This window comes from Mesoplodon mirus (genome assembly GCF_964341445.2).
Source record: "Mesoplodon mirus genome assembly, chromosome: 2".
Lineage (NCBI taxonomy): Eukaryota > Metazoa > Chordata > Mammalia > Artiodactyla > Ziphiidae > Mesoplodon > Mesoplodon mirus.
The window spans coordinates 57,500,290-57,514,986 of NC_138977.1; the positions used below are offsets into that span (position 1 = coordinate 57,500,290).

At 44.9% G+C, this 14,697-nt stretch overlaps 1 protein-coding gene across 1 annotated transcript in view; it reads left to right on the forward strand.

Annotated features, from left to right (window-relative positions):
* The window catches only part of HKDC1 (hexokinase domain containing 1), a 47,417-nt gene that overhangs the window by 15,729 nt on the left and 16,991 nt on the right, over nucleotides 1-14,697 (forward strand). Inside the window, exons 5-12 of the mRNA XM_082645257.1 lie at nucleotides 139-234; nucleotides 1,340-1,439; nucleotides 3,643-3,826; nucleotides 6,679-6,834; nucleotides 7,941-8,174; nucleotides 9,238-9,542; nucleotides 9,875-10,020; nucleotides 10,114-10,233. Coding sequence (XP_082501383.1) covers nucleotides 139-234; nucleotides 1,340-1,439; nucleotides 3,643-3,826; nucleotides 6,679-6,834; nucleotides 7,941-8,174; nucleotides 9,238-9,542; nucleotides 9,875-10,020; nucleotides 10,114-10,233 — 1,341 coding nt within the window. The remainder of the gene's footprint in view (nucleotides 1-138; nucleotides 235-1,339; nucleotides 1,440-3,642; nucleotides 3,827-6,678; nucleotides 6,835-7,940; nucleotides 8,175-9,237; nucleotides 9,543-9,874; nucleotides 10,021-10,113; nucleotides 10,234-14,697) is intronic.

Here is a 14,697-nt window from a genome sequence, read left to right on the forward strand (position 1 = left end):
GCCTCTGGAGAAATGTTGAAAGGATTGGTGTGATTCAGCTTAAAGAAGAGAAGGCCACTTTAAGCATGAAATTTCTGCAGCTCATTTTCAGAACTGAGTGCCTTCCTTATTTTGTCTGGATCTGAAATCTTTCCCCAGGGTGTCCTGCTTTCATGGACAAAGAAGTTTAAGGCACGGGGAGTTCAGGACACAGACGTAGTGAGCTCTCTGGCCAACGCTATGAGAAAACACAAGGTAAGGAATCCACCTCTGTGTGGGGAGGTCTCCCAGTTCTAGACCTTTCTCTTGCGGGGGTGAGGGGAGGATGTGGGGGAGGGTTGTCTCCTACATGCCTGCCCTCGAAGGAGAATCAGAGATGGATTTGATCTTAGGGAAGGTCTCACTGTAGCACAGATGCTGCCGATTTGGATAAACCCACCTGTGAGCCTTGGCATGTGGAGAGTGTTCCGATCACTGTTGAAGGGTGACCCGCACTTCCCTGGGGCCTCCCCAGCTGCCACAGCCCCTCGGGGGTCTTGTTTAGGCCTGATGCTGTGTGTGATGCTCCAACCGCCACCTTTCCTCTCTGAGGCTTAAAAGGTCACTTTCTTTCCTGTCTGGCTCTTGATCCCACTTTCTACTCTCTACTCATTGAGTATCTCTGTTTGTTGAATACATTTTATGATAATTTAAATAACTATAAAAGCAAGACATGCTCCTTGCAGAGCTGAGAAGTACACAAATAAACCCAAATGACTTGCTACCCTGACAGCATGAGGAATATATTGATGTATACCCTTCCAGTCTTTTTTCTCTTTAAAGTTGCTCTCATGTTCTTCTGTACCCTTTGTTTTTCTCTTATTGTTTTCATTTCACTTTAAAATGCTCCCCCAAACCTTGTGGAACCATGGAGTAATAACCCACGTTGACTTTGTAGAACGGGAAACCCATGGTGGTGCCCACGGAGAGGACTTGGCTGAGGCTGGTTAAAATGTCCCCATGGGCAAGGACTTTGGTGTTTTCTCCTGGAAACACTATTGCTCCTAGGATAAACATGCTTTTCTCAGGGTCCCTCAAACATGGACTGGAGTCCTGGTGATCGATCCCTGGTATTTTCATTGCTCAGAGGCTTTCACCCACAGAGCAGGAGCATGAATTTCACTCTTCGGCTCCCAACTGCTCTTTCTCTCCCCTGATCCTTGACAAAGGCCTTATTCCTTACAGGCAGGCCCAGAAGGCAGGACCTAGAGACTGTCTCAACCAGGCACCTTCACTGCTTTTGCTTCCTCTATGGGGAAACATAAAGGGATAACACCTCCCTCCCACCCACTGATGCCCTCTGGGGCTTGTGTTCCAGCAGGACTTAGATGTGGACATCCTGGCTTTGGTCAATGACACCGTGGGGACCATGATGACGTGCGCCTATGATGATCCCTACTGTGAAGTTGGTGTCATCATTGGTAACTCAATTTGACTTCCTTTCTGGAGGAGGGTGAAAGGGGTTGGTTTGGGGCTTAGTTTCGGGGAACTCTGAGTAAATTCTGTGGGAAAGTTATTGGCACTTTCTACTTAGAAGAAGCAACATAGGGAGATAGAAAATTAATATACGCATTCATTCAACAAGTGTTTACTGAGTGCCCATTTTGTGCCAGGCCTTGTGCTCTGCATCAGATTCTCAGTGGTGAGAGTCCCAAAGGTTCCTGTGCTCATGAAGCTTTCAGTGCCGAGGTGGGTGAGAGACCGAAAAGGCCTAAACAAGTAACATAATTTCAGGTGGTGGTTAGTATGATAAGGAATATAAAGCAGGGTGATGTGACTGAGAGTGACTGTGGTACGGTGGTCAGGCCGGGCCTTGCTGAGAGGTGACATTCGAGCAGGGACCTCAGTGATGAGGAAGAGGGAGCGAAGCAGGGCTGGTGAGGAAGAGAGTCCCTGTGGCCTCTGAGATGGGAATGAGTCTGGGGTGCTCGAGAAACCCTAAAAGGCTGAATCAAAGCGACTGAGGCTGAGGGTAGAGGGCCTTTCACGTGAGAGAGTGGACAGGACTGGGCAGGTGGCCTAGGACACGGAGCACAGTCACTGGAAGGTCTTTGGCTTTTACCCCAGGGGTGACAGGGCACGGGTGGACTTTGGGTGGCGGATGGATAAGTGGGGTGTGCATTTTTGTTTATTTTTTAATTATAAATGTATTTATTTTTTGGCTGCGTTGGGCCTTCGTTGCTGCGTGTGGGCCTGGACCAGGGAGGCTGCAGCTCAGCGGGGGTGTCTGGTGGGTGGTCCCAACACCTGAGCTGGGAGGGGCTCTGCTGGAGGGGTCCATGAGAAGACTGTGCAGGGGACAGTAAGGCCAAATGGACCGGGTTTATAGGCTGTTCTCAAACATCCCTGCAGCTTCCCTTTTCCTTTACCACTATTGGGGGAAGTTTTCTGAATTGCTTTTTCTTAATTTCCAACTCACTCTCCTCAGCCTGACTTTCCCAAAGGGCAGGATCTTTACAGCGGAGGGGCTTGATCTGCCTTCCTGTTTCTGGAGCCCCACACCTCTGAATAGGCCTGGCGCTTGTCTATCATGGCATCTGCTACTGCCCACTGTGTCTGTCTTAGTGACTGTGTCTGGTAACCTGCCAATTGGGTGCCATACCCAAACAGTGTCTGTGCTTTTCTGAGAAAAGCTTTTTCCAAATATTCTATTACACTCTGATTCTCTGCATGTCTTATTTCTCATGTTGGCTTTAAAATTCTGACACCAGAGTATCAGCCAGGGGAAGATATATTTTTTTTAAATATTTTTTTAAAACAGCTTTATTGGGGAATTCCCTGGCAATCAGTGGTTAAGACTCTGTGTTTCCACTGCTGGGGACCTGGGTTCGATCCCTGGTTGGGGAACTAAGATCCCGTAAGCCACGCGATGTGGCCAAAAACAAAAACAAAAATAGCTTTACTGACGCATAAAATCCTCTCATTTAGTTGTATAATTCAGTGACTTTTAGTGAATTTATAGAGTTTTGTAACCATCACCACAATCCAATGAGCACATTTCCATTATCCCAATAGGTCCCAAACCTACTGGCTGCAGATTGTGCCTATCTGCAGCCACTCACCACTACTCAAGTGTCTGAGGTATTTCCTTGGAGTGAGTTTGTGTTTGAATAATGGCATGTTGCTTTCTTATGTGATAGCTAATCACTGTCATAGATAAGGATGTAACTTATGCTAGGAACAATTTGTGGCAGGCTATGAGTAAGGAATGTTTTTAGTATCAAATAGAGAAGCTAAGTAGCATAGGGAAAGGATTAAAAATATTACTGTGGGTCGGTGATTTTTTTTTTAACATATTTACGAAGTTTGGTTAACTCATCCTCCTCTTAGTAAATATACTGTCAGCTTTCATACATATTCATCAGGGACTTCTTCACAATTGACTCCATTGATAACAGCAAACCATTAACACCCTGACAAGTGTAGACTTGGCATGTCAGCTTTATTCCTCATGAACTCCCCAGCTCGCCAAAAGCTGCTTCCCTCAGTGAGAACCAGCCCCCGGAGTGGATCAAAAGCACTTTGTGATGCGTTCAGAGGACTCTTGGGCAGTTGAGAGTCCCCTCTGTCTTTGTCCAGCTGGGAGCCCTCACGTCTCTGTTTTCTCCCTGATCCCTCATCCAGGCACCGGCACCAACGCGTGCTACATGGAGGACATGAGCAACATCGAGCTGGTGGAAGGCGACGAAGGGAGGATGTGCATCAACACCGAGTGGGGGGCGTTCGGGGACGACGGGGCCCTGGAGGACATCCGCACCGAGTTCGACCAGGAGCTGGACCTCGGCTCTCTCAACCCCGGGAAGCAGCTGTGAGTACCCTGCGCTGTAATCTGGTCATCGGCACCAGTAAATGTCCACTTACTCAGGCATGCTGTATACCTGGGAGGCTTCTTAGCTGTGACTCGTTATCCATCACAGGGAGTTTATGAATCAAGGCTTGTATTTCAGTTTCACCGGACAGATGAGGAAAGTGAAAGCCAAGGAAATTGAGTGATTTCCCGTAGGTCATATCCCTGATTTGAATTCAGTCCAGATGTAGGGGAGATACAGCTGTGAACTAGGTGTCCTGCCTTCTTGGCGCATTTGGATGAGTGGCCACAGAACAAACCAGTGCAGCCTGAGGGAGCACACACTCCTCATTTGTGTTCCCCTTCTGCCCCGCCCCCTCCTTCTCCGAGACCTAATCATGCAGCACCTGGTGTGAGTCCCTCTCAGTCTCAGGTCTTGCCGAGCCTTTCTCTGCTCCCATCCCACACTCACCTGTAGTATAAGTGTTCAGGGTCTGCCTCAGCTCTGCCTGTATGCTGAGCTCCCTGAAGGCGGCTACACCTGTGATTTTCCTTTCCTTTCTACACATAGGGTCTTACATATTATTGCAGCTCATTAAGTGTTTGTTTAAAAAAAAAAGTGTTGAACGAAAAGACGCTTAAAGGGCTTCCCTGGTGGCGCAGTGGTTGAGAGTCCGCCTGCCGATGTAGGGGACAGGGGTTCGTGCCCTGGTCCGGGAGGATCCCACATGCCGCAGAGCAGCTGGGCCCGTGAGAAAAAAAAACAAAACAAAAACGCTTAAAATTTTAAAAAACAATTTCAGACTTACAAAAAAGTAGTGAAAATAGTATAAAATTCCCCTTCACTCAAATTCCCTAATAGTACCATTCTCTCTCTGTGTATATGTATATACACAGACACATAAAATACACATATACATAAAATACACATATGTCTATATAAAATTATTTTTCTGAACATTTGAGACTAAAATCGCAAACATAATATCACTTCACCCCTAAATACTTCAGAGTGTATTATCTGAAAAGAATTACATTCTCTTATATAATTAAAGTATAATTATCAAAATTAGGAAATTAACAGTTAATCAGTTCTAATCTCTAATTTACAGATCTTATTCAAAACTCACCTGCTGCCCTACTAATGTCCTTTATAAAAAAAAAAAATTGTCCAGGTCCAGGTCCAGGATCACACATTATGTGTTGCTGCCATGTCTCTTTAGCCTCCTTTAATCTTCTGTAATATCTGTTTGGTTTTCACGATCTTCAAGCATGCAAGCCATTTATTTCACAGAATGTCCCTCAACTTGGATTTGCCTGACGTTTCCTCATGATTAGATTCAGGCGATGTATTTTTGGCAGGACTATCACACAAGTAGTGTGTGTCCTCCCCTGGGCATCGGATCTGGAAGCACATGTTGTTTGTTCCGTTACTGGGGATGCTAACTCAGATCACTTGGTTAAGGGGATATGAAAGAGGTTTCTGCACCATAAGGTTATTATTATTCCCTGTATAATGAATAAGTATCTGGTGAAGAGATACTTTGAGACTATGTAAATATCCTGTTTCTCATTAAACTTTCACTCTCTAGTTTTAGCATCCATTGATGAATTTCTAGATCCATCATTCCCTGTAGGTTATTAGTTGTTATTCTACTATAAGTAAGAGCTTTCCTATCTCCTCCATTTATCTACTTATACTAATATGGATTGTTTTTTAATTTAATGGGTTATAATTCCTTCCTATTATATTTCTTTTGATATTCAAAGTCTTTTCAGATTTAGCCAGTGGAAGCTCCTTCAAGCTAGTCCCTGTGTCCTTTTGACATGATTCCATCACTCTAAGTACTTCCTTATTTTCTGGCACAGTAAGATGCTCTAGGCTCACCATGCACTTTCCCAGCCCCAGCCCTGAAATCAGCCGTTTTCCCAAGAAGCCCTGGTAATAAATATTTTAAGTACCTCCTAGAAACCACTCAACACTAGAAGTGCATACCTGGGGAGCAAATTTCTGCTTTGGATGCACCTGGCCCCCAGCACACACCCATTTCACTGGTGACACAGAGCAGCCACAGCCCAAGGAAGTGGTGCCATTTGGGGGACTTTATCATCCTCATCCTATCCATTTCACTTAAAATAAATTCTACTCCCCCAAACCCAACCTGGATTTCTTGTGATTGTCTTGTTTCTGCAATGTTCTAAGACTTTATATGAAATAGATAAAGTTGATTAGAAAACAGGTTGTCCTTGATTTTGTATCTTATGTTTGCAGAATAAAAATTATATTTAATAGTTTACTTGGGAAACAGTAAGTAATTGCTTGTTGTATGCAGACTGAGAGTCCAGGTGTAGGTAGTCTGGTGGGATATTTCATCCATATTACTGTAGAACCTCTCTGGAGCTATCCAAGCCCATCTCACAGGCACAGCATGTTTCTCTCTTGGGCAGAAACATGTGTAGGAGTTGGAAACGTTTGAAATTGGGTTTGTCACACTGTGGTTGGTGATCCTGGGAAAGTACTTGAAGTCTCTGAAGTTGAGATTCTTTATGCCTGATATGAGAATGGCACCCCCATGGCCAAGGGTGATTTGAGATAAAGATTTTTGGAATCAAGCACTTTGTGATCAGGAAAGAATCTTAGGTTTCCTCTAGTTTAGTCCTCCCCTTTTACAGGTGAGAAGAATGTAGCTCAGAGAGGATGAGTGGGCTCCCAAGGGCACCCCAAGCTGGGACAGGGACTGAGGCCTCCTGACCTGTAAAGAGGCCCTTCCACTACTCATGCTCCAAACCACGGGCTGTGGCTCATGGGCTTTGGGAAAGGATGCTGCATAACCAAAGGCATTGCTGCCACTGATCTGTTCACCAAATTGTAGGTTTGAGAAGATGATCAGCGGCCTGTACTTAGGTGAACTCGTCAGGCTCATCTTGCTGAAGATGGCCAAGGCAGGTCTCCTGTTTGGCGGCGAGAAATCCTCCGCTCTCCACATTAAGGGCAAGATTGAAACACGGCACGTGGCTGCCATGGAGAAGTAAGCTGCTGGCAGGGTCCCTTCCACCTTGACTCTGCAGAGGGTTAGGGTAGGCAACCAAGGAGTGGTGTGCTCATGGTGGTGGTGCACAGAAGGAACCAGATCTTCCTTCTTCACGGGACGATTTCATACCTGGACACAGCTTCAGGTGGATTAGCAATGCCTGCCATGCCTCACATGTGGCTTCTTGTTGGCTTCAGCAGCCAGGGATTCTGCTATCAGAGGTCTGCACCCTCCTCATGTTTTGTTACCTTTTTCCTCACTGAAGTGGTGACATAACTTTTTTAGGGTCACAGACCACTTTGAGAATCTGATTTCAGTTCTGGACCCTTTACCCCCAAAATGCACATTTGCACACCATTTTGCTTATAATACCAGGGCATCCTTGGACCCGTTAAAACCCAAGCATGGAATCCAAGTTAAGAATTCCTGCTATAGCAATAACCTTCTCTACCTGGTGCTGTCAGGGACTGGCTTTGGCTTTGGCTTTGGTGATTAGGGGGCTCACACAAAGGTGTGCAGTGGGGAGCTGACTGGTGATGGTGGCTGGCCCCAGTCAACCCAGGATCCTGTTCCTCAGGCTTAGAAACCCTGGCATTGCCCTGAGCTTTGCAATCAGCTTGGATTCTGAGTTCAACAGGGTGACATCTGACTCTCAGAGTCTGTGTTTATGCAGAGCTTGGCAGAGACTGAGTTTCTGTAAAAGGCAGTATAGCACAGGATGCTTAGAAGGGTGGGCTCTGTAATCGAGCTGCCTGAGTTCAAATCCTGCCCCTTGCACTTACCAGCTTTGTGCCTGTGGACAGGTTACCTACCCTGTCTGTGCCCCAGACCCCTCTTCTGTGCAATAGGATAATGACAGTACTCCCACCAGGATTGTTGTGAGGGCTGAGTTAACACATGTCAAGTCCTTAGACAAGCACCTGGCACATAGTGTGCAATAAATGGTGGCTACCGTGATCATTGTTGAAATCGTCATTATTATCATATGACTATGTGCCAGCCTGTTTATTTTCACAGTCCTGAGAGGTGGGAATGCTGGCTCTCTGAGGGGGACTCCCACAGGATGGAGAAGTGTGGTCCTCTCATTCCTATCCCCTGGCCAGGTATAAAGAAGGCCTGGCTAATACAAGAGAGATCCTGACGGATCTGGGCCTGGAGCCTTCAGAGGCTGACTGCATCGCGGTCCAGCACGTCTGCACCATCGTTTCCTTCCGCTCAGCCAATCTCTGTGCAGCGGCCCTGGCAGCCATCCTAACACGCCTGCGGGACAACAAGAAGCTGGTGAGGCTCCGGACCACGGTGGGCATGGATGGCACACTCTACAAGATCCACCCCCAGTGAGTGCTGGCCGCCGGCCCACACCCCCTGCAAATGAGTCCAGTCTGTCTGCTTGGAACCGAGTCCAGTTTTGTCTCTAAACGACGCTGCTTCTCTGGGTTGCTGGACCCAACTGCCTTCTGTGGTTCTGAGATTACAGGGGAAGGTGTGAATTCAGAGATTACATTCATCTAGCTGGCTGGGTTGCTTTAGGGGATCATTCTTAAAGGAATATTCTGCTAAAACCAATGGCCTGACTAGCAAAGCCCTGTGTTTATCCATCTGTCTATCCATCTATTCATCTGTCTATCCATTATTATTGAATACTTGCTATGTGGTAAGATTGGAAAGTAAGATACACCCAGTTATAAATGGGGAAAAATCAGGATGGCAGGGGTTGCCAAGTCCACATGAAAGATACCAGTAGGAAGACAGTATCGTTTGAGTCTACTTGGGGGGGGAAAGAATAACAGCAGTAAAAAACACTATTCAACTATTCATTCTTTCATCGCTTTTATCCTTTTGCCTTTATTCCTCAAAGTTTCATTAAGCACCTGCTACTTGTCAGGCTCTGTTGTAAGCAAGGTAACAGAGCAGTGAAGAAAACACAGTCCCTACCCTTATGGAGCCTAAGTTCTGTTGGGCTGGCAGACAGTAAACAAACAGGGAAATGAGAATTTCCCAGAAGGAGGGAGCACAGAAGTTCCTCTGACTAACAGAGGTGTTATTGGAAGTCAGGTGGGTACACCTGGGAAGAGCTAGGGAAAGAACCCTTCCCTTTTGGGCAGAGATGATGTTCAGCCAATACATGATGTGTGGACATGCCCTACTGCTTATAATACTAGTGATAAAATAACCACTTCTTTGAGCCTTCCAAGTGTCCCTTCTACTGTCCCAGCTGCCCTGGTCCCTACCCCTAGTCACCCCCATCTTCCCCCTCCATCCAGCAACTGAAGGGGTGAGCCTTGGCCCAGCAGGGCTCCCCGGGAACCCTTTCCTCTGCTACACCTGTGTCTGTTCCTATTGGCTGGGCCCGGGCCTTTATGATTTTTACATATTTTGCCATCCCCCCTCCACCTCTAGATACCCAAAACGCCTACACAAGGTGGTGAGGAGACTGGTCCCGAACTGTGACGTCCGCTTCCTCCTGTCGGAGAGTGGCAGCACCAAGGGGGCCGCCATGGTAACCGCAGTGGCCTCCCGCGTGCAGGCCCAGCGGAAGCAGATTGACAAGGTGCTAGCTTTGTTCCGGCTGACCCGAGAGCAACTTGTGGACATTCGGGACAAGATGCGGGTTGAGTTCGAGTACGGGCTGAAGAGGGACACCCACCCGCTGGCCACGGTCAAGATGCTGCCCACCTACGTCTGCGGGATGCCAGATGGCACAGGTGGGCCGTGCACAGCTCCCTTCTCTGATGGGCCACCCAGAGCTCGTGTCAAAACTCCTTAAATCCAGTTAGGTCTTTTGTTTCAAGAGCCTTGGGTTCATGTCTATAATGGAGGGAGGAGGGTTGGGGTAGGTTAGTACTCTGCTGAATCTATTTGCTTCGGTTGATCCACGGCACTGGCAGTGAAGAATACCTAAGTTAGGTTCCATGTGTGTGAAGACCCAGATGCTGTTCCCAGGGGCTACCATCTGGACACTTCCTCCCAATGCCTGCACACAAGACCCTGCTCGGTGCGTGCCGGTGGAATGCAGCCCCCACTTTCTCCACCATAGAGAAAGGAAAGTTCCTCGCCCTGGATCTGGGGGGAACCAACTTCCGGGTCCTCCTGGTGAAGATCAGAAGCGGACGGAGGTCAGTGCGAATGTACAACAAGATCTTCGCCATCCCCCTGGAGATCATGCAGGGCACTGGCGAGGAGGTAAATGCTGGGCAGGGGGTTCCACACTCCGAGGTGCCAGCCTGCCACCCTGTACAGTGCAGGCCTGGCATGACTGCCGCTCTCTCCCTGCAGCTGTTTGACCACATTGTGCAGTGCATCGCTGACTTCCTGGACTACATGGGCCTCACGGGAGCCCAGCTGCCTTTGGGCTTCACATTCTCATTTCCCTGCAGGCAGGCGAGCATTGACAAGGTAAGATGGCCCAGCCTGGTGGGTCCATTCCCTCCTACACCTGGGGAATCTCAAGACAGCTCTGAGTCACTGTTCATTTTATTTTGGGGTCTCAGGTTCAGGGCAGCTGGGGAGACATGATCGAGAATTTGGACCATTTAATTTTTTTCTCTTTACTGTGTTCCCTTTTCATTATTACTGTTTCTTTGATTGAAGTTTACAAACTAATTTAGTGTAGTATACAATAAAGGGACACTTGGATAAGGCTACTGTTAAAAGAGAGGTCAAATCATATTATCGAGAGATAAGAAGTGGTAACGACCATTTAAGGCCAGTTATAACTCTTAGTCTACAATATTACCTGGGTCTTCCTGTGTAAACAGGGAAATGCAATAGGTCGTAGGGTTTTTATTGTCTGATGAACAAAAGCATACCAGTGCATCAGAAGAAATGCATTTCTTTCCTGATATTAGAATTTCAGGAGTTTATCACATAGACACTTACCTAGTTGACATTGAAGAACATCATGGATAATGATTTTAATAAATTATTCATAATAATTTAGAAATGTACATCACAAGATTTTTCTTGGAATTCTTGGATAAAAGCACCATTCACCAGCTTATGGAGAACAGAGTACTCTCTCTTGCTCTCTGATAGGCTTATGTCAACCAAGCTTACAGGACTGGCATAAAAGCACAACACCACTCCTCAATTTATAGAGAGAACTCTGGTCAGCACAGCAAGTCAGTCAGAGAGCTCATGACAATAATAAGAATGACACCAAAGATTTGTTAAGATTTTGTCTAATCCAGTCAATGTCCCCATGATGTACACACTATTTTTGCTTTGTTTATTTTACCATTTTTTATTGTGGTAAAATAGATATAACATTTACCACTCTGACTGTTTTTAAGCGTACACTGGTGCACTTAAAAAGTACAAGTGTACTGTGGCATTAAGTACACTCACATTGTTACGAAACTGTCACCGCTATCCATCTTTCGAACTCTTTTTTTTTTTATAACAAATTTAATCAGTTATACATATACATATGTTCCCATATCCCCTCCCTTTTGCATCTCCCTCCCGCCCTCCCTATCCCACCCCTCCAGGCGGTCACAAAGCACCGAGCTGATCTCCCTGTGCTATGCGGCTGCTTCCCACTAGCTATCTACCTTACGTTTGGTAGTGTATATATGTCCATGCCTCTCTTTCACTTTGTCACAGCTTACCCTTCCCCCTCCCCATATCCTCAAGTCCATTCTCTAGTAGGTCTGTGTCTTTATTCCTGTCTTACCCCTATGTTCTTCATGACATTTTTTTTCTTAAATTCCATATATATGTGTCAGCATACAGTATTTGTCTTTCTCTTTCTGACTTACTTCACTCTGTATGACAGACTCTAGGTCCATCCACCTCATTACAAATAGCTCAATTTCATTTCTTTTTATGGCTGAGTAATATTCCATTGTATATATGTGCCACATCTTCTTTACCCATTCATCCGATGATGGACACTTAGGTTGTTTCCATCTCCAGGCTATTGTAAATAGGGCTGCTATGAACATTTTGGTACATGTCTCTTTTTGAATTATGGTTTTCTCAGGGTATATGCCCAGTAGTGGGATTGCTGGGTCATATGGTAGTTCTATTTGTAGTTTTTTGAGGAAGCTCCATACCGTTCTCCATAGTGGCTGTACCAATTCACATTCCCACCAGCAGTGCAAGAGTGTTCCCTTTTTTTCACACCCTCTCCAGCATTTATTGTTTCTAGATTTTTTGATGATGGCCATTCGGACTGGTGTGAGATGATATCTCATTGTAGTTTTGATTTGCATTTCTCTAATGAGTAAAGATGTTGAGCATCCTTTCATGTGTTTGTTGGCAGTCTGTGTATCTTCTGTGGAGAAATGTCTATTTAGGTCTTCTGCCCATTTTTGGATTGGGTTGTTTGTTTTTTTGTTATTGAGCTGCATGAGCTGCTTATAAATTTTGGAGATTAATCCTTTGTCAGTTGCTTCATTTGCAAATATTTTCTCCCATTCTGAGGGTTGTCTTTTGGTCTTGTTTATGGTTTCCTTTGCTGTGCAAAAGCTTTTAAGTTTCATTAGGTGCCATGTGTTTATTTTTGTCTTTATTTCCATTTCTCTAGGAGGTGGGTCAAAAAGGATCTTGCTGTGATTTATGTCATAGAGTGTTCTGCCTATGTTTTCCTCTAAGAGTTTGATAGTGTCTGGCCTTACATTTAGGTCTTTAATCCATTTTGAGCTTATTTTTGTGTATGGTGTTAGGGAGTGATCTAATCTCATACTTTTACATGTCCCTATCCAGTTTTCCCAGCACCACTTATTGAAGAGACTGTCCTTTCTCCATTGTACATTCCTGCCTACTTTATCAAAGATAAGGTGACCATATGTGCGTGGGTTTATCTCTGGGCTTTCTATCCTGTTCCATTGATCTATCTTTCTGTTTTTGTGCCAGTACCATACTGTCTTGATTACTGTAGCTTTGTAGTATAGTCTGAAGTCAGGGAGCCTGATTCCTCCAGCTCCATTTTTCATTCTCAAGATTGCTTTGGCTATTCGGGGTCTTTTGTGTTTCCATACAAATTGTGAAATTTTTTGTTCTAGTTCTGTGAAAAATGCCAGTGGTAGTTTGATAGGGATTGCATTGAATTTGTAGATTGCTTTGGGTAGTAGAGTCATTTTCACAATGTTGATTCTTCCAATCCAAGAACATGGTACATCTCTCCATCTATTTGTATCATCTTTAATTTCTTTCATCAGTGTCTTATAATTTTCTGCATACAGGTCTTTTGTCTCCTTAGGTAGGTTTATTCCTAGATATTTTATTCTTTTTGTTGCAATGGTAAATGGGAGTGTTTCCTTGATTTCACTTTCAGATTTTTCATCATTAGTATAAAGGAATGCCAGAGATTTCTGTGCATTAATTTTGTATCCTGCAACTTTACCAAATTCATTGATTAGCTCTAGTAGTTTTCTGGTAGCATCTTTAGGATTCTCTATGTATAGTATCATGTCATCTGCAAACAGTGACAGCTTTACTTCTTCTTTTCCGATTTGGATTCCTTTTATTTCCTTTTCTTCTCTGATTGCTGTGGCTAAAACTTCCAAAACTATGTTGAATAAGAGTGGTGAGAGTGGGCAACCTTGTCTTGTTCCTGATCTTAGTGGAAATGGTTTCAGTTTTTCACCATTGAGGACGATGCTGGCTCTGGGTTTGTCATATATGGCCTTTATTATGTTGAGGAAAGTTCCCTCTATGCCTACTTTCTGCAGGGTTTTTATCATAAATGGGTGTTGAATTTTGTCAAAAGCTTTCTCTGCATCTATTGAGATGATCATATGGTTTTTCTCCTTCAATTTGTTAATATGGTGTATCACGTTGATTGATTTGCATATATTGAAGAATCCTTGCATTCCTGGAATAAACCCCACTTGATCATGGTGTATGATCCTTTTAATGTGCTGTTGGATTCTGTTTGCTAGTATTTTGTTGAGGATTTTTGCATCTATGTTCATCAGTGATATTGGCCTGTAGTTTTCTTTCTTTGTGACATCCTTGTCTGGTTTTGGTATCAAGGTGATGGTGGCCTCGTAGAATGAGTTCGGGAGTGTTCCTCCCTCTGCTATATTTTGGAAGAGTTTGAGAAGGATAGGTGTTAGCTCTTCTCTAAATGCTTGATAGAATTCAGCTGTGAAGCCATCTGGTCCTGGGCTTTTGTTTGTTGGAAGATTTTTTATCACAGTTTCAATTTCAGTGCTTGTGATTGGTCTGTTCATATTTTCTATTTCTTCCTGATTCAGTCTTGGCAGGTTGTGCATTTCTAAGAATTTGTCCATTTCTTCCAGGTTGTCCATTTTATTGGCATAGAGTTGCTTATAGTAATCTCTCATGATCTTTTGTATTTCTGCAGTGTCAGTTGTTACTTCTTTTTCATTTCTAATTCTATTGATTTGAGTCTTCTCCCTTTTTTTCTTTTTCTTTTTTTTTTTTTTTGCGGTATGCAGGCCTCTCACTGTTGTGGCCTCTCCCGTTGCGGAGCACAGACTCCGGACGCGCAGGCTCAGCGGCCATGGCTCACGGGCCCAGCCGCTCCGTGGCATGTGGGATCTTCCCGGACCAGGGCACGAACCCGTGTCCCCTGCATCGGCAGGCGGACTCTCAACCACTGCGCCACCAGGGAAGCCCCTCCCTTTTTTTCTTGATGAGTCTGGCTAATGGTTTATCAATTTTGTTTATCTTCTCAAAGAACCAGCTTTTAGTTTTATTGATCTTTGCTATCATTTCCTTCATTTCTTTTTCATTTATTTCTGATCTGATTTTTATGATTTCTTTCCTTCTGCTAGCTTTGGGATGTTTTTGTTCTTCTTTCTCTAATTGCTTTAGGTGCAAGGTTAGGTTGTTTATTCGAGATGTTTCCTGTTTCTTAAGGTGGGATTGTATTGCTATAAACTTCCC